This window comes from Dipodomys spectabilis, unplaced genomic scaffold, assembly GCF_019054845.1.
Source record: "Dipodomys spectabilis isolate Male_0828 unplaced genomic scaffold, ASM1905484v1 ptg000313l, whole genome shotgun sequence".
In the NCBI taxonomy this organism is placed as follows: domain Eukaryota; kingdom Metazoa; phylum Chordata; class Mammalia; order Rodentia; family Heteromyidae; genus Dipodomys; species Dipodomys spectabilis.
The window spans coordinates 116,379-134,593 of NW_024870990.1; the positions used below are offsets into that span (position 1 = coordinate 116,379).

At 60.7% G+C, this 18,215-nt stretch overlaps 1 protein-coding gene across 1 annotated transcript in view; it reads left to right on the forward strand.

Annotated features, from left to right (window-relative positions):
* The first annotated feature begins 372 nt into the window (after nucleotides 1-372).
* The window catches only part of Adgra1 (adhesion G protein-coupled receptor A1), a 33,349-nt gene continuing 15,506 nt past the window's right edge, over nucleotides 373-18,215 (forward strand). Inside the window, exons 1-3 of the mRNA XM_042702141.1 lie at nucleotides 373-494; nucleotides 2,482-2,605; nucleotides 6,227-6,372. Coding sequence (XP_042558075.1) covers nucleotides 445-494; nucleotides 2,482-2,605; nucleotides 6,227-6,372 — 320 coding nt within the window. The 5' untranslated portion in view covers nucleotides 373-444. The remainder of the gene's footprint in view (nucleotides 495-2,481; nucleotides 2,606-6,226; nucleotides 6,373-18,215) is intronic.

Sequence of the window (18,215 nt, forward strand, 5' to 3'; positions counted from 1 at the left end):
AACATCAGAATGTCAGTGGGCAAGAGGCACAGGAAGGCGGTGCACTCGCTGCCTCGCTGCCTCTTGTAACGCAGGCCCTGCAGGACACAGTGTGCCACCCAGGCCGCCCACGTCCTGCCTCTGCCAGCAGCATGGGCGCAGGGGTGAGGAAGCTCTCGGTCACCGCAGCCCCCACGAGACCGCTGGCAGCCTGGGGCTGGGCTGCGGCCTTCATACACACACCCCGCCCCGCTGGACCACTAGGTAGAGTTCTCATCCACTAGCCGTTCAAGTGAGGAAACCGCTTGAACCACCCCAGAAGTCCTGGCCGTGTGTCTAGACTCCTGGCCACACCAACCACATGGGTCTCCTCTGATTCCCTTCCAGGATTTGAAGACTGTCCTCTCCCTGCCCCAGTACCCAGGGGAGTTCCTGCACCCTGTGGTGTACGCCTGCACCGCTGTCATGCTGCTATGCCTGCTCACCTCTGTCATCACCTACATTGTGCACCAGAGGTAAGGCTGGTGGGCCCAGGCCTCACTCCCAGGACCAGGCCAGGCCTCACTGTCAGGACCAGACCAGGCCTCACTCCCAGGACCAGGCCAGGCCTCACTCCCAGGACCAGACCAGGCCTCACTCCCAGGACCAGGCCAGGCCTCACTCCCAGGACCAGGCCAGGCCTCACTGTCAGGACCAGACCAGGCCTCACTCCTAGGACCAGGCCAGGCCTCACTGTCAGGACCAGACCAGGCCTCACTCCCAGGACCAGGCCAGGCCTCACTCCTAGGACCAGGCCAGGCCTCACTCCCAGGACCAAACCAGGCTTCACTCCCAGGACCAGGCCAGGCCTCACTCCCAGGACAAGGCCAGGCCTCACTGTCAGGTCCAGACCAGGCCTCACTGTTAGGACCAGGCCAAGCCTCACTCCCAGGACCAAACCAGGCCTCACTCCCAGGACCAGGCCAGGCCTCACTGCCAGGACCAGGCCAGGCCTCACTCCCAGGACCAGGCCAGGCCTCACTGTCAGGAACAGACCAGGCCTCACTGTCAGGACCAGGCCAGGCCTCACTGTCAGGACCAAACCAGGCCTCACTGTCAGGACCAGGCCAGGCCTCACTCCCAGGACCAGGCCAGGCCTCACTGTCAGGACCAGGCCAGGCCTCACTGTCAGGACCAGGCCAGGCCTCACTCCCAGGATGAGGTCTCCCACTTCAGATAGCACAGAGTTACTCGAGGAAAAGCCACATGCCACCAAGCACTCAGTTTTGCCCCCAGACTCAGGACCTCCCACAGAAGCAGCCGTAGGCACATCCTCCACTCACGGTCCCTGTTGGTCTGTCTTTAAGAGCAACTGGGTGAAATACAGAAACATGTTGGCACGGGTGTCCAAAAGGTCATGTCCTGAAGACCCCTAATACTGCCTTTGCATGTGCCTTTTATTCAGGAAGGGAGTCTAGGCCTTTTATTCAGGAAGGGAGTCCAGGCCTTTTATTCAGGAAGGGAGTCCAGGCCTTTTATTCAGGAAGGGAGTCCAGGCCTTTTATGCTTCTGAGGGTGTGCTTGGCCACCTCTGCCTGAGAACTGTGATGACCGCTGTGTGTCCATCTGCCTGAGTCTTGGAAATGCACTGGAGAGCATGAACAGGGCCCTGGCGGTGGCCATTCCACACCCAAAATCAAGAAATCAAAGGCAACGCTTCGGTCTCAGCCACACCCACAGGCACGAAGATTCTCAGATGAGACTTGAGTTCACAGGGTCCTGACCAGGGCCACCACTTGGGTGAACCTGTGGTCTGGATCTGTTCAGGCCACTGAAACAAATTACTAGAGCAAGTGTAGCTGATAGCACAGTTTCGAGTATGCCTTGGTTTATCACTGTTCTAGAAGCTGCAAGTCCAGATCCAAGGCACTGGCAGGGTTGGTCTCTGGTGAGGCCTTGGTCTGCTCCTGTCTGGTAGCCTCCACGGGAAGTTCTGAGGGCTGGAGCCCCACTCCCAGAGGCTCTGCCCCTCCAACACTTGCGTGGTGATCAGGTTTCCGCAGGGGAGTTGGGTGGTGTGAGGACGGAGACCACAGCTGGCCCGCGAGGTGGGGAGTGGCACCGTCTTGGAGGCCTGATGGAGTCAGCGTCCCAGGCTAAGCAATACCAGTGCCAGCTACAGCCGCGTGGGCAGGGGCCATGCCCAGGCCAGGCCACCGGTACAGCTATCGCTAACAGCTGCTCAGAGAGGCCAGCGTCTGCCTGGGAGCCAGGAGGTGATTCTGTCTCTGAGGCAGTGGACAAGTCATAGCTCAGGCCTCAAACCCTCCATTGCCAAGCAGTCAGGAGGCTGGCTTGGAGCTGCTCTGCGAGGCACCCCACCTGAGTGATCCTGCCCCCGAAGCGCCCAGCACTGCAGTCTTCTCCACCGTCTCCTCCACGGGGCGTGGCACCCTGGGGGGCAGAGCGGGACCTTTCCCTGCTCTCTGGTGCTCACCCGGCTCTCATCTCCACTCCCCACAGCGCCATCCGCATCAGCCAGAAAGGCCGGCATGCGCTGCTGAATTTCTGCTTCCACACGGCCCTGACCTTTGCGGTGTTCGCCGGTGGCATCAACCGCACCAAATACCCCATCCTGTGCCAGGCGGTGAGTACTGTAACAAAACCAGAGGTGTTTGTCGGCCTCTTACCAAAGGGGAGATGTGTGGATTCTCATGAAAGAATATCCCACTGTTTGCTCGACTGCTGCTCCTGAGAGGAGCGGCGCCCGCTCCGGCCTCATCCCCTCAGAAGCCATCTGCACTGCCCAACATCAGATCATTGCCATGGGCCAGCTAGCTCTGAGGCTGCAGGGGCCGGATCAAGATGGTCACTGTCCAGCAAACAGTGGACTCAGGACATAACGCTTCTCTCAAAGCGTCCTTGAGACCCTCCAGGAGCCGACCCATGCTGCAATCTGCAGGGCTGCTGCGTGTGCGGCCTCCGAGCTGCCAGGCCTGGGTCGCAGAGCCCACCTGCCAGCTCTGCGAATTCGCGAGAGCCTGCCCCAGTTGACATGACTGTCATTGCATGTGTGCCCTGGTCTTGCTTTGATTTAAAAAGTGTTGATAGGGCTGGGAAGGTGGCTCAGTGGTAGAGCGCTTGCCTCGCATGCATGAGGCCCTGGGTTCCATTCCTCAGTACCACATAAGCAGAAAAAGCCAGAAGTGGCGCTGTGGCTCCAGTGGTAGAGTGCTAGCCTTGAGCAAAAGCAGCTCGGGGACAACGCCCAGGCCCTGAGTTCAAGCCCCAGCACTGGCAAAAAAAAAAAAAAAAGGGTGTTGGTATGCGTAACCTCCAGGCCTTCCGGGGACCCCAGAGAAGACCTTTTCCCTGACCCCTTGGAATGGCTCTGGCCAGGAGGGGGCGCCCATGGCAGCCCGCAGCCCCTGCACACCAGTCCTCAGGCCGCTCCTGAGGACCCAGGCTCCACTGATGGCCCTAGAAGCAGGAACAGCATGCCCCACGGAGGCCAAGGCCACCTGGCAGGCCGACCTAGCCCACACAGGAGCAGTCTTGAGGTCAGGTGTCCCTGGGGAGCACATGTCCTCCTTCTCCCGGCTCCGAGGCCGGCCTGACTCGGACCGTGTGGCTGCGCTTTTGTTCCCAACACTAAGATGAGTTGAGCCTAGTTGTACTTTGTGAGCAAGATATTCACACCCGGGAGACAGAACCCCTGCTCTGGAGCTCTGTGCACCAGGAGATGTCTCAGACACCCCCATGACCAAACGATGCATCCCACCCCAGGAAGCCAGGCCCACCGCCTCGGCTGGCAGCACAGGCCTGAATGAGCGGAGACACAGGGGAGACGGCTCCTGCTTCCCCGTCTCTCCACAAGCTGAGCAGCTACAACCCAGCACAGGCCAGGAAATCCCTTCTCCCTGGCTGTGATCGTCCGCCCGGAGCCGCCGGAAAAGCTATCAAATGGGTCATTATCCTTATGTCTGTACTTCACCCCACCGGCTCCGTGAGGGGGGCCTACCCACCACAGAACCCACTAGAACCGCTTCCCGGTGCCTGTTGGAGGCCATCTCCAGCCCTGGGAGGGTACGTCTGGAGCACCGCCGGCCGCTCAAGGCCAGCCCAGCCCAGGGGCTTGGGAGGCAGGGCAGAGCAGGTCTAGAAGGACTCCAAGGCTGAGAGCATGCTTGGTGAGAAATGCTTCCCTGCTGACAACCCCAAGGAGCCTGGATGGCAGGAAGACCGGGTGAGGCAACAAGGAAGATGGTGGCCACCAGGCGTCTCTGGCCCCTGCTTGCTTTTTCAGGAGAGGCAGCTGCCCCCATCCCTCACAAACACACCCTGCCAGGCCCAGGCTGGACCAGCCAGAGACCTACCCTGCGCATGCACCAGGGCAGTGCCACCGCAGGCAAACGCAGCAGGATGCGGCAGACAGGTGCAGGAGATGCTGGACTCCTGGGGCAAGGGGTGGAAATGGAAGCCGCGGCTCTGCAGGTGACACGCCCCTCGCACATAACTGCTTCCCGCGGCAGCTGCCCTGTCCCCGCGCTGCTCTGCGCCCAGCTGCTTCCTGCCTGCGGCCACCAACACACATGCCTGGCACCGCAGAGGCCTCCCCCAGCCAGGCCCAGGCTGGCTTTGGTCAGCAGCCCAGCGGGTCTGAGGGAAGGGGCTCAGCTCAGCCAGCCAGCCATTCAGTGCCTTATCTGCTGGAAGGGAGGCGCATGGGGCAGAGCAGGTTAAACACTCGGCCATTGGGACCCCGGTGTGCCCCACCCTGACCTGCCACCCAGGACGCCTTCCCGGGGACTCAGGACAGGACGCCCTGTCCTCTCCTCAAATGCAAGCTCGGCATCACCACCACACAACCAGGAGAAGTGGTCCAGAGAGCTGGATGGATGGAGAGACAGTTGTCATGGAAACAGGAAGAGGGCCATGAGCCTCATTATAGTACCAGTGACATCATAAACAGAAGCAGGCAGCCGCCGTTAGTTCCCTTCCTGGATGTGCCTCAACGCCAGCCTGGAAGCAGGGACTGCATCCTGCCCTGCCTCCGTCCCCTGGCAGCGGGCCACAGAAGCCAGGTGGCCTCTGGGGCCTCCCAATGTGTCCAGCCTAGAGCTGGCGTTTGAGAGACAGCCTTCCTGAGGATGGCTTGAGTATACCTTCTGGGATCCCCAAACCCATGGCCTGGGTGAGGCTCACCAGACCCCTGTGCACGCCCTCCGGGTCAGAGCCCTGCGGAGAGTCTGCTGGGTGAGGCTGGCCAGACCCCCGTGCACGCCCTCCGGGTCAGAGCCCTGCGGAGAGTCTGCTGGGTGAGGCTGGCCAGACCCCCGTGCACGCCCTCCGGGTCAGAGCCCTGCGGAGAGTCTGCGTTGTTTGTGCGTTGGTGTGGGCCTTGCTGCGGACCGTGCCCCCGGCCAGGGCCAGGCCGCCCTTTCCCCGTCGTCCAGGCTGCGAAATTCTCTCCGGGAGGTTCCAGCCCCTTACACTCACAGGCAGGGAAGGCCTGCACGCTGGAGATGTCCACCCAGCGCCCTTTACACCCAAGAGCAGTGAGAAGGGACCGCTGGGTGTCTGCTGTCCCCGCGACGCCACACTACCATGAGCAGCTCCCAACTTTCCACCTCCCTCAAAACCCTCATCAACGATTAGAGTTTGCTCATAAGCAAAACTTGAATTCTGGATTTGATAACTCATTATAATGATATAATGTTCGCGTTATTCAAGGGATTTCTGTATTCTTGAAACATCTATGTCTTCTCCAATTATAGCCATATTTTACTTGTCATTTCCAAATGTCAGCCTATTACCTCAAAGGTAGCCCCATGTTAGGGAATCAGATGGAGATGAAGTTCAGCATGCACAGCGAGTTGGCGTGTGCGTCCTGCGGCTGGGCCGCAGCCCCAGCTGCTGTCTCCATAGCTAGGAGTCCCTGACACTCCCGGGCAGGGTCTGAACCTCACCCAGGCCAAGGCCACCGTGACAGCTCTGGGGGTTGGGGCACCGCTGCACCTCCTTCCACCTGGGCCCTGTGCGGGGATGCTCACTGGGGGCTCTGCCCCTCCCTTCGGAGGAGCCACCCCTCACAGGGCCCCCCTTGCCCTCTGCCAGTCCCTGGAGAAGTGTAGAGAAGCTGCAAGGCTCGGCCCCCGGCAGCTGAGGAAGGCTGTGCGGTGCAGGACGGTCGGCTTTGGGGGAGGGGACAATGGGGGGGGCAGCAGCCTGGGAGGGGAAGCCGGCTAGCTGACATGTCCCCTCCCAGGTGGGCATCGCGCTGCACTATTCCACACTGTCCACCATGCTGTGGATTGGAGTGACCGCCAGGAACATCTACAAGCAAGTGACCAGGAAGGCCCCTCCGTGCCCTGGTGCAGACCAGCCGCCGTACCCCAAACAGCCCCTGCTCAGGTATTCGAGCGTGCGCGCGGGCCCTGCCGCCACCCAGGGGGGACCCCTGGGGACCCCTGACCGGGGACGAGCCTCCGCAGGGCTTAACAAGGCAAACAGACTCCCTCCCCAGGAGCTCAGCCCAAGGGTGGCCCTCCACACACACACACACACACTGGGGGAGGGGCGGGGGCCGCATGCGGGAGTGGGCGAGGCCCTGGGTCAGGGTTGGGACCAGTAGACCTGGGGTGGGTGATGCTGGCGTGGGGGCAGCATCCCAGGGGGCACCCGGGGCAGCGTGCAGAGATGGGTGGCGAGATGGCCGGGACGGGATCCTCCCTCAGCATCTGGCGGGACGCTGGCTGGCCCTGTGCACAGGGGGCTCCCTGGCAGGGGGCCCTCCGTGTCCCCTGAGGGCCAGGCCTGGAGGCCGCGTGGCTGTGGCTCTGGCGTACATCCTGGTCTTAGTGAAGCCAGGACACCCACCGCCTCTTAGGGTAACCTCAGCTCTGGTGGTGATCGTGGCCTGGCCCTGGAGCCAGCGGACCGGGTCCCAGCTGAGGGCCTGCCTTCTCAGGGCACGGGGCCGTGTGGGGAGCCCAGGTGTGCCGGGACCACGGGAACAACACCGAGGAGGGTGGGACCTCCCTCCCCAGGGCAGCCCAGGGTCACTTCCCCGACCTCCGTAGGGCCGCCATGCCAGAACACCGGACGTCGCTTCGGACAAGACAGACACCGGCCACCGGGGCCAAGGGTGCCTCACCATTTGCACACTTGAACCAAAACCCTGGGCAGTGAGTCTGGTCCATGTGAGGCTGGGCACGTGGGCACTGACCTGGGCAGTGAGTCTGGTCCGTGTGAGGCTGGGCACGTGGGCACTGACCTGGGCAGTGAGTCTGGTCTGTGTGAGGCTGGGCACAGGCACTGACCTGGGCAGTGAGTCTGGTCCGAGTGAGGCTGGGCACGTGGGCACTGACCTGGGCACGTGGGCACTGACCTGGGCAGTGAGTCTGGTCTGTGTGAGGCTGGGCACGTGGGCACTGACCTGGGCAGTGAGTCTGGTCCATGTGAAGCTGGGCACAGGCACTGACCTGGGCACGTGGGCACTGACCTGGGCAGTGAGTCTGGTCCGAGTGAGGCTGGGCACGTGGGCACTGACCTGGGCAGTGAGTCTGGCCCGTGTGAGGCTGGGCACGTGGGCACTGACCTGGGCAGTGAGTCTGGCCCGAGTGAGGCTGGGCACGTGGGCACTGACCTGGGCAGTGAGTCTGGTCCGTGTGAGGCTGGACACAGGCGCTGACCTGGGCAGTGAGTCTGGTCCGAGTGAGGCTGGGCACATGGGCACTGACCTGGGCACGTGGGCACTGACCTGGGCAGTGAGTCTGGTCCATGTGAAGCTGGGCATAGGCACTGACCTGGGCACGTGGGCACTGACCTGGGCAGTGAGTCTGGTCCGTGTGAGGCTGGGCACGTGGGCACTGACCTGGGCATGTGGGCACTGACCTGGGCAGTGAGTCTGGTCTGAGTGAGGCTGGGCACGTGGGCACTGACCTGGGCATGTGGGCACTGACCTGGGCAGTGAGTCTGGTCCATGTGAAGCTGGGCATAGGCACTGACCTGGGCACATGGGCACTGACCTGGGCAGTGAGTCTGGTCCGTGTGAGGCTGGGCATGTGGGCACTGACCTGGGCACGTGGGCACTGACCTGGGCACGTGGGCACTGACCTGGGCAGTGAGTCTTGTCTGAGTGAGGCTGGGCACGTGGGCACTGACCTGGGCACGTGGGCACTGACCTGGGCAGTGAGTCTGGTCCATGTGAAGCTGGGCATAGGCACTGACCTGGGCACATGGGCACTGACCTGGGCAGTGAGTCTGGTCCGAGTGAGGCTGGGCACGTGGGCACTGACCTGGGCAGTGAGTCTGGTCCGAGTGAGGCTGGGCATGTGGGCACTGACCTGGGCACGTGGGCACTGACCTGGGCACGTGGGCACTGACCTGGGCAGTGAGTCTGGTCCATGTGAAGCTGGGCACAGGCACTGACCTGGGCACGTGGGCACTGACCTGGGCACGTGGGCACTGACTTGGGCAGTGAGTCTGGTCTGAGTGAGGCTGGGCACGTGGGCACTGACCTGGGCAGTGAGTCTGGTCCGAGTGAGGCTGGGCACGTGGGCACTGACCTGGGCAGTGAGTCTGGTCCGAGTGAGGCTGGGCACGTGGGCACTGACCTGGGCACGTGGGCACTGACCTGGGCACGTGGGCACTGACCTGGGCAGTGAGTCTGGTCCGTGTGAGGCTGGGCACAGGCACTGACCTGGGCAGTGAGTCTGGTCCATGTGAGGCTGGGCACGTGGGCACCAATTCAGAAGCAGAGCTTACGTCCCAGGAAGCCATCAAGGCCCACGTCCCCAAATTGAGGAAGCAGGTCAGGTGCCACTCAGGGCCCTGGGCAGAAGGCCGCAGGCCCAGGCCTCGCTCTGGCCTCTGGGGGCCACGCCAGCCTGCAGGCTGTCCGCAGGCCAGCCGCGGGCACGGGCCGCCATACCTTCCACTGCGGCTGCCCCAGCAATGTCTTGTGGTTTGAAGCACACAAACCTTGGGCCTCCTTGGTCTCAAGTTTTCCCTTTTACTATAAATAGGATTGCTGTCTTGCCATTGAATTCTAATCATTCATGGCTGGTGTACTGAAACACAGCTGATTCTTCAGCATCAATCACAGATCCTGCAGCTCTGCTGAGTTCCTTTACTAGGCCCAAGAGTTTTCCTACTTCAAAGACTTCTGTGTATACGGTGATGTGTCATCTACGCCTACAGGGAGATGACGGCTCCAACACCAGCCTTCCTGCCCAACCACTGGCAGGCACTTCAATATCAGTATTAGTCCTCTCTCCTCTTTCCAGTCTGCCGGTGCCGTTGACCTACCTAAAGAACAAACTTTGGATTATCTAGTTTCTTTGTCTTTCTGTTCTCTATTTTATTGTCTCTGCTGTGGTTTTTTAGGGTTGATTGCCTTTCTTCTGCTCACTTGGGGTTTAGTTTGTATTTCCTTTTCTCCGTTCCTTACAGTCTGAAACTAGATTGTTGACCTGAGATCTCTCTTCTTTAGTGAAGATGTTCTCTGCTTGGAGTTTCGCTCAGAGCTGCGTTGCTGTGTCCTGTGCAGCTTGCTACTCTTCTACTCAATCACAGTAGTTTCTAGTTTCCCTTGGGTTTCTTCCTGGCCTTTGGCATTTGTTTTTCAATTTTAATTTTTTTATTGTTATTCTAATGGTGGGGTACAGAGGGGTTACAGTTTCCAGCCAGATAAGGAGTGCATTTCTGTTTGGACAAGGCCAGGCCTCCCCTTGCTCCTTCCCAATTTTTCCCTCCCATCCCCAGGCCTTTCGTATTCAAGTGTACACAGTGTGATTCCCACAGGCCAGAGGGTATCTATGAGAAGAAAACACGCCTCTACAAGTATGCTGGGGCTTTTAGCCATGATCAAAACGGAGCAGCCCTCGGCTCGTTCGTAGGGCCATCATGGCGGCCTCTGGCCTGTCCCTGAGCGGCTCATGGCTTCTTCTTCATTCCCCATGCTTGTAGAGGGTGGTGATACGAAATCCTGCCCTTTGAGGAGCGAAGCCCGGAGCTGGCTGAGTCCCTCTAGCCAGCGGGACTGCGTGTCCAGCATGACGTGAGCAGGCTGTGTGTCCAGCACAACGTGAGTGAGGCTGTGTGTCCAGCACAACGTGAGCAGGGCTGTGTGTCCAGCATGATGTGAGCAGGGCTGTGTGTCCAGCACGTGAGCAGGCTGTGTGTCCAGCACAATGTGAGCAGGGCTGTGTGTCCAGCATGATGTGAGCGGGGCTGTGTGTCCAGCACGTGAGCAGGCTGTGTGTCCAGCACAACGTGAGCAGGGCTGTGTGTCCAGCACAACGTGAGCCCTCTGCAGGTCAGACTGCCTCTGGACCCGTGCGAAGCCCCAGAGGAACAGTGCCGCCCTCACCCTGCGGGAGGGATCTGGGAAGGGGCCACCCAGGCCTCCCCTGGGAGGGGTGATGTCAGAGGACATTGTCCCCTGGAGAGAGATGACCTGCAGGATGGACAAGGTCAGAGGAGGACATTCGGGCTCTCCCAGGAGGAGAGGGCATGACCCTGAGTAGAATGGGACACAGAGGACAAGAGGCAGGCGGGAGGCAGCCGGGGATGGCATCAGTGGGCATGGGCACACCATCTGTCCTACACTAGGGGCAGGGCCCCAAGCTCCAAATCCCTGACCAGGTCATCCCTGAGTCCCCACTGCCCCACCAGCACCTGGCGCCTCACACCAGCCCCTGACTGCTCACTACTCACACCAGCACCTGACGCCTCACACCAGCCCGACTGCTCACTACTCACACCAGCCCCTGACTGCTCACTACTCACACCAGCACCTGACTGCTCACTACTCACACCAGCACCTGACGCCTCACACTAGCCCCTGACTGCTCACTACTCACACCAGCACCTGACTCCTCACACCAGAACCTGACTCTTCGCTACTCACACCAGGACCTGACGTCTCACTCCTCACACCAGAACCTGACTCCTCACTACTCACACCTGGACCTGACTCCTCACTCCTCACACCAGCATCTGACTCCTCACTATTCACACCAGCACCTGACTCCTCACTATTCACACCAGCACCTGACTCCTCACTATTCACACCAGAACCTGACTCCTCACTATTCACACCAGCACCTGACTCCTCACTATTCACACCAGAACCTGACTCCTCACTACTCACACCAGAACCTGACTCCTCACTATTCACACCAGAACCTGACTCCTCACTACTCACACCAGAACCTGACTCCTCACTACTCACACCAGAACCTGACTCCTCACTATTCACACCAGAACCTGACTCCTCACTCCTCACACCAGAACCTGACACCTCACTATTCACACCAGAACCTGACTCCTCACTCCTCACACCAGAACCTGACTCCTCACTACTCACACCAGAACCCTGACTCCTCACTCCTCACACCAGCACCTGACTCCTCACTATTCACACCAGAACCTGACTCCTCACTCCTCACACCAGAACCTGACTCCTCACTCATCACACCAGAACCTGACTCCTCACTCCTCACACCAGAACCCTGACTCTTCACCACTCACACCAGAACCTGACTCCTCACACCAGAACCTGACTCCTCACTATTCACACCAGAACCTGACTCCTCATTACTCACCCCAGAACCTGACTCCTCACTATTCACACCAGAACCTGACTCCTCACTCCTCACACCAGCCCGACTCCTCACTATTCACACCAGAACCTGACTCGTCACTCCTCACACCAGAACCCTGACTCCTCACTATTCACACCAGAACCTGACTCCTCACTCCTCACACCAGAACCTGACTCCTCACTCCTCACACCAGAACCTGACTCCTCACTATTCACACCAGAACCTGACTCCTCACTCCTCACACCAGAACCTGACTCCTCACTCCTCACACCAGAACCTGACTCCTCACTCCTCACACCAGAACCTGACTCCTCACTATTCACACCAGAACCTGACTCCTCACTATTCACACCAGAACCTGACTCCTCACTCCTCACACCAGAACCCTGACTCCTCACTCCTCACACCAGAACCCTGACTCTTCACCACTCACACCAGAACCTGACTCCTCACACCAGAACCTGACTCCTCACTATTCACACCAGAACCTGACTCCTCATTACTCACCCCAGAACCTGACTCCTCACTCCTCACACCAGCCCGACTGCTCACTCCTCACACCAGAACCTGACTCCTCACTCCTCACACCAGCCCGACTCCTCACTCCTCACACCAGAACCTGACTCCTCACTATTCACACCAGAACCTGACGCCTCACTCCTCACACCGGAACCTGACGCCTCACTACTCACACCAGAACCTGACTCCTCACTATTCACACCAGAACCTGACTCCTCACTATTCACACCAGAACCTGACTCCTCACTATTCACACCAGAACCTGACTCCTCACTCCTCACACCAGAACCTGACTCCTCACTATTCACACCAGAACCTGACTCCTCACACCAGAACCTGACTCCTCACTATTCACACCAGAACCTGACACCTCACTCCTCACACCGGAACCTGACTCCTCACTCCTCACACCGGAACCTGACGCCTCACTATTCACACCGGAACCTGACGCCTCACTCCTCACACCAGAACCCTGACTCCTCACTATTCACACCAGAACCTGACTCCTCACTCCTCACACCAGAACCTGACTCCTCACTCCTCACACCAGAACCTGACTCCTCACTATTCACACCAGAACCTGACTCCTCACTCCTCACACTGGAACCTGACGCCTCACTATTCACACCGGAACCTGACGCCTCACTCCTCACACCAGAACCCTGACTCCTCACTATTCACACCAGAACCTGACTCCTCACTCCTCACACCAGAACCTGACTCCTCACTATTCACACCAGAACCTGACTCCTCACACCAGAACCTGACTCCTCACTATTCACACCAGAACCTGACGCCTCACTCCTCACACCGGAACCTGACTCCTCACTCCTCACACCGGAACCTGACGCCTCACTATTCACACCGGAACCTGACGCCTCACTCCTCACACCAGAACCCTGACTCCTCACTATTCACACCAGAACCTGACTCCTCACTCCTCACACCAGAACCTGACTCCTCACTATTCACACCAGAACCTGACTCCTCACACCAGAACCTGACTCCTCACTATTCACACCAGAACCTGACTCCTCACTCCTCACACCAGAACCTGACGCCTCACTCCTCACACCGGAACCTGACTCCTCACTCCTCACACCGGAACCTGACGCCTCACTATTCACACCGGAACCTGACGCCTCACTCCTCACACCAGAACCCTGACTCCTCACTCCTCACACCAGAACCTGACTCCTCACTATTCACACCAGAACCTGACTCCTCACTATTCACACCAGAACCTGACTCCTCACTCCTCACACCAGAACCTGACTCCTCACTATTCACACCAGAACCTGACTCCTCACACCAGAACCTGACTCCTCACTATTCACACCAGAACCTGACTCCTCACTCCTCACACCAGAACCTGACGCCTCACTCCTCACACCGGAACCTGACTCCTCACTCCTCACACCGGAACCTGACGCCTCACTATTCACACCAGAACCTGACGCCTCACTATTCACACCGGAACCTGACGCCTCACTCCTCACACCAGAACCCTGACTCCTCACTCCTCACACCAGAACCTGACTCCTCACTATTCACACCGGAACCTGACTCCTCCTCACACCAGAACCTGACGCCTCACTGTTCACACCAGGACCTGACACCTCACTCCTCACCCCAAGCCTCTCCTGACTCCAGGACACCTCTGCTGGAGCCGCCCTGGCGGCTTCCTGCCCCTTCTCCACATGTCTCCTGAGGGCATGGCAGGCTCGTTCGGGGCACCATCAGGACAGATAGAGCCTGCTCCCTCAGCAGGTCTATGCCAGTACTCTGTCAGATAGGTAAGCTGTGTCTGGAGTGTACTAAACCACACTCCAGAAGGACGAAGATCTCCACTCCTGTGTCCAACAGGAACACCAAACCCTAGGAGTCAACGTAGAATCAGAACCTCCCTTAGAGAGACTCACATCACACCAGAGACGTAGCCTGGGTCTCTGGACCCCAGGACCAGTCATAGACCCCAGGACCAGCTGTAGCCCAGGGGTATCCTGACCCCAGGACCAGCCATAACCCAGGGTCTCCTGACCCCAGGACCAGCCGTAGCCCAGGGGTCTCCTGACCCCGACCCCAGGACCAGCCACAGTCCAGGGCCTCCTGACCCCAGGACCAGCCGTAGTCCAGGGCCTCCTGACCCCAGGACCAGCCGTAGTCCAGGGCCTCCTGACCCCAGGACCTGCCGTAGCCCAGAGCCTACCATCCCCAGGCCTGGCTGTAGCCCAGGGGTCCCGGGCCCAGGAGCACAGGCCCACCCTGCACACCCAGCCTAGACAGCTGTCTTGCAGGCTTGGGGTCCTGCACAAAGCATCTGCGAGCTGGCCATACCAGGAACACAGACACCACCTGAGGGCAGCTGCAGGAGCCGGCCCTCCCTGCCAGCAGGCCTGAGACTTAATCCATCCCACAGAGGAGCCGCCGTGCCCAAGAGCTCATGGACAGGGCCAGGTTCCTCCGTCCTGAATGCCAGAGGCTGAGAATGAGTGTGAGCATCCTCCAGCCAATGTCACCAGGGGACGACGTCAGCAGGGAACAAGGTCACCAGGGGACAAGTTCACCAGGGGATGACATCACCAGAAGACGCTGTCACCAGGGGATGCTGTCACCAGGGAATGATGTCACCAGGGGATGATGTCACCAGGGGACGATGTCACCAGGGGATGATGTCACCAGGGGATGATGTCATCAGGGGATGATGTCACCAGGGGATGATGTCACCAGGGGACAAGTTCACCCGGGAATGATGTCACCAGAGGATGATGTCACCAGGGGGTGCTGTCACCTGGGGGGCACTGTCACCAGGGGATGATGTCATCAGGGGACGATGTCACCAGGGGACAAGTTCACCAAGGGATGATGTCACCAGAGGATGATGTCACCAGGGGACGATGGCACCAGGGGATGATGTCACCAGAGGATGATGTCACCAGGGGATGATGTCACCAGGGGATGATGTCACCAGGGGATGATGTCACCAGAGGATGATGTCACCAGGGGACAAGTTCACCAGGGGATGATGTCACCAGAGGATGATGTCACCAGGGGATGATGTCACCAGGGGATGATGTCACCAGGGGATGATGTCACCAGAGGATGATGTCACCAGGGGACAAGGTCACCAGGGGATGATGTCACCAAGGGACGCTGTCACCAGGGATGCTGTCACCAGAAGACGCTATTACCAGGGGACACTGTCACCAGGGGATGCTGTCACCAGGGGATGCTGTCACCAGGGGGCACTATCACCGGGGGATGCTGTCCTCAGGGGGCGCTGTCACCGGGGAATGCTGTCACCAGGGGGCTCTGTCACCGGGGACACTGTCACCAGGGGGTGCTGTCACCAGGGGACACTGTCATCAGGGGGCGCTGTCACCGAGGACACTGTCACCAGGGGGCTCTGTCATCAGGGGGCACTGTCACCAGGGGGCGCTGTCACCAGGGACACTGTCACCAGGGGACACTGTCACCAGGGACACTGTCACCAGGGAGCACTGTCACCAGGGACACTGTCACCAGGGGGCACTGTCACCAGGGGACACTGTCACCAAGGGGCGCTGTTACCAGGGACACTGTCACCAGGGGGCGCTGTCACCAGGGACACTCACCAGGGGGTGCTGTTACCAGGGGATGCTGTCATCAGGGGGCGCTGTCACCAGGGGGCACTGTCACCAGGGGGCACTGTCACCAGGGGGCGCTGTCACCAGGGGGCGCTGTCACCAGGGACGCTGTCATCAGGGGGCGCTGTCACCAGGGGGCGCTGTTACCAGGGACACTGTCACCAGGGGGCGCTGTCACCAGGGACACTGTCACCAGGGGGCGCTGTCACCAGGGGACACTGTCACCAGGGGACGCTGTCACCAGGGGGCGCTGTCACTGGGACACTGTCACCAGGGGGCACTGTCACCAGGGGGCGCTGTCACCGGGACACTGTCACCAGGGGGCGCTGTCACCAGGGGGCGCTGTCACCAGGGGGCGCTGTCACCAGGGGACGCTGTCACCAGGGGGCGCTGTCACCAGGGGGCGCTGTCACCAGGGGCGATTCAGAAGAGGCCAGTGTCACCAGGGCTCCCTGCGTCAGCACTGGTGCTCGCAGAGGACAGACGCCTCCCTGTGGTCTGTGCGGTGCGGGTGGCCGTGGCACCTGCGGTCCAGAGGCAGAGCCTGGGCACTCCCAGCGGGGCCTCCCGTCCCAGCACAGAGGCGGGGTCCAGCTCCTCCCCCTTCCAAGACCTGCTGGCCACCAGACAAGGCTGCCCTCCGGCTGAGGACAGGCTGGGCAGGGAGTTCAGGGCCCCTCAGTGGCCGGCACAGGACTGTGGGTTGGGCCCTGAAGGCTGCCCAGCAACAAGTGACAAGCCATGGGGAAGGCGCCTGCCGAGGCCTCTGGCGCCCTCTGCTGACAGAACATGTCCCTGCATGTAACTTGGGAGCAATGGGAGAGAACTCGGACCTTCAGAGCCCTGGCCTTGCAGCTAGAGCCACACAGGCAAGGTGGCCTCCCTGGCCACCAGCTGGGGAGATGACCCTGATGCCGAAGGAGTCGGGGTCTGAGAGGAGGCCTGCAGCCACAGGGGAGGCGGGAGCAGACATGCTGAGCAGCCCGATGGGAGCAGGCAGGGTCTCCAGGTCAGGCCATTGGAAGGCAGCAGGAGCTCTCCACCTGTCCTGGGACACGGAGGCCACCTCTGGGTGCTGAGACACGGAAAGCAGCAGCACTCATCCTGAACACAGCACAGCACACACCATGTACCCCATGGCTGCCAGGGCCTGTGAGGGGCCTGGGCAGCAGGGCTGAGGGGGGCAGGGCCTGGGCAGCAGGGCTGAGGGCTGCAGGGCCTGGGCAGCAGGGCTGAGGGGGGCAGGGCCTGGGCAGCAGGGCTGAGGGGGGCAGGGCCTGGGCAGCAGGGCCTGGGCAGCAGGGCTGAGGGGGGCAGGGCCTGGGCAGTGTGGCCTCCACAAATCCAGAGTGAGGCCCGACTTGCACTGGCACGGAAGCAGCCCCTGGCTCTGTACCATGGCTGAGGACTGGCGGGAGCAGGGAAGCCCAACAGGTGACTTGGCCAAGCCCTAAAGAAGCATCCGCATCCTGGCCGCCGCCCTGGGCACAGCTCACCTGGGAGAGTTCCTTCATGCCCACCCTGACGGCCCAGGTCCTGCACCTTGTCCTTCACCTGCGGTGTGCACCCACCGCATCTCGCACGCCCCCTGCGGTGTGCCCCCACCGCATCTCACAGGACACCTGCGGTGTGCACCCACCGCATCTCACAGGACACCTGCGGTGTGCACCCACCGCATCTCGCACGCCACCTGCAGTGTGCACCCACCGCATCTCGCACGCCACCTGCAGTGTGCACCCACAGCATCTCGCACGCCCCCTGTGGTGTGCACCCACCGCATCTCACACGCCCCCTGCGGTGTGCACCCACCGCATCTCACAGGACACCTGCAGTGTGCACCCACCGCATCTCACAGGACACCTGCGGTGTGCACCCACCGCATCTCGCACACCCCCTGCGGTGTGCACCCACCGCATCTCGCACGCCCCCTACAGGGCACCGCCTCCCCGCCCACACCCAGGCGTCCGTTCCAGGCACACCCCAAGTGTCCTGCCACGTTGGTCCCTCATCTGCCAATGCAATTCTTCCCATGACAGTGTCTTCTCGGCCAATCAACCACCCCCTTGCTCATGAGTGTGGTCTGAGGTGTGGGTCACAGCACCAGGTCCCTGGGCACACCTGGGGCTCCAGGCTCCCAATCTCACCAGAGAAAAGTGGCCAGGATCCCTCCAGAAGGCTCGGCACCTCCCTCCAGTTCAGGGACAGCCAGGCGCATGGCAGCTGACGTGCTATCCGGACCGTGGGTGACTGAGAGGGAGAGGAGGGTGGCCCCAGGGTGCAGGTGAGCGGAGCGGCTGGGGGCAGGCAGGGCCGGACGGAGGGAACAGGTGTCTGGCCCACACAGGACCTGGGTGCCGGTCAAGGGCCTCTGAGGTCCTTGTCATTCGTGGGAAGCTACGGCCCTTGCTTAAGGGTTTCCTGGCTTCCAAAGTCACCCTGATGGGAGTGCAGCCCTGGCCGCGCCCAGGAGACGCGTGGGCTCACATGCTGCAGTCAGAGG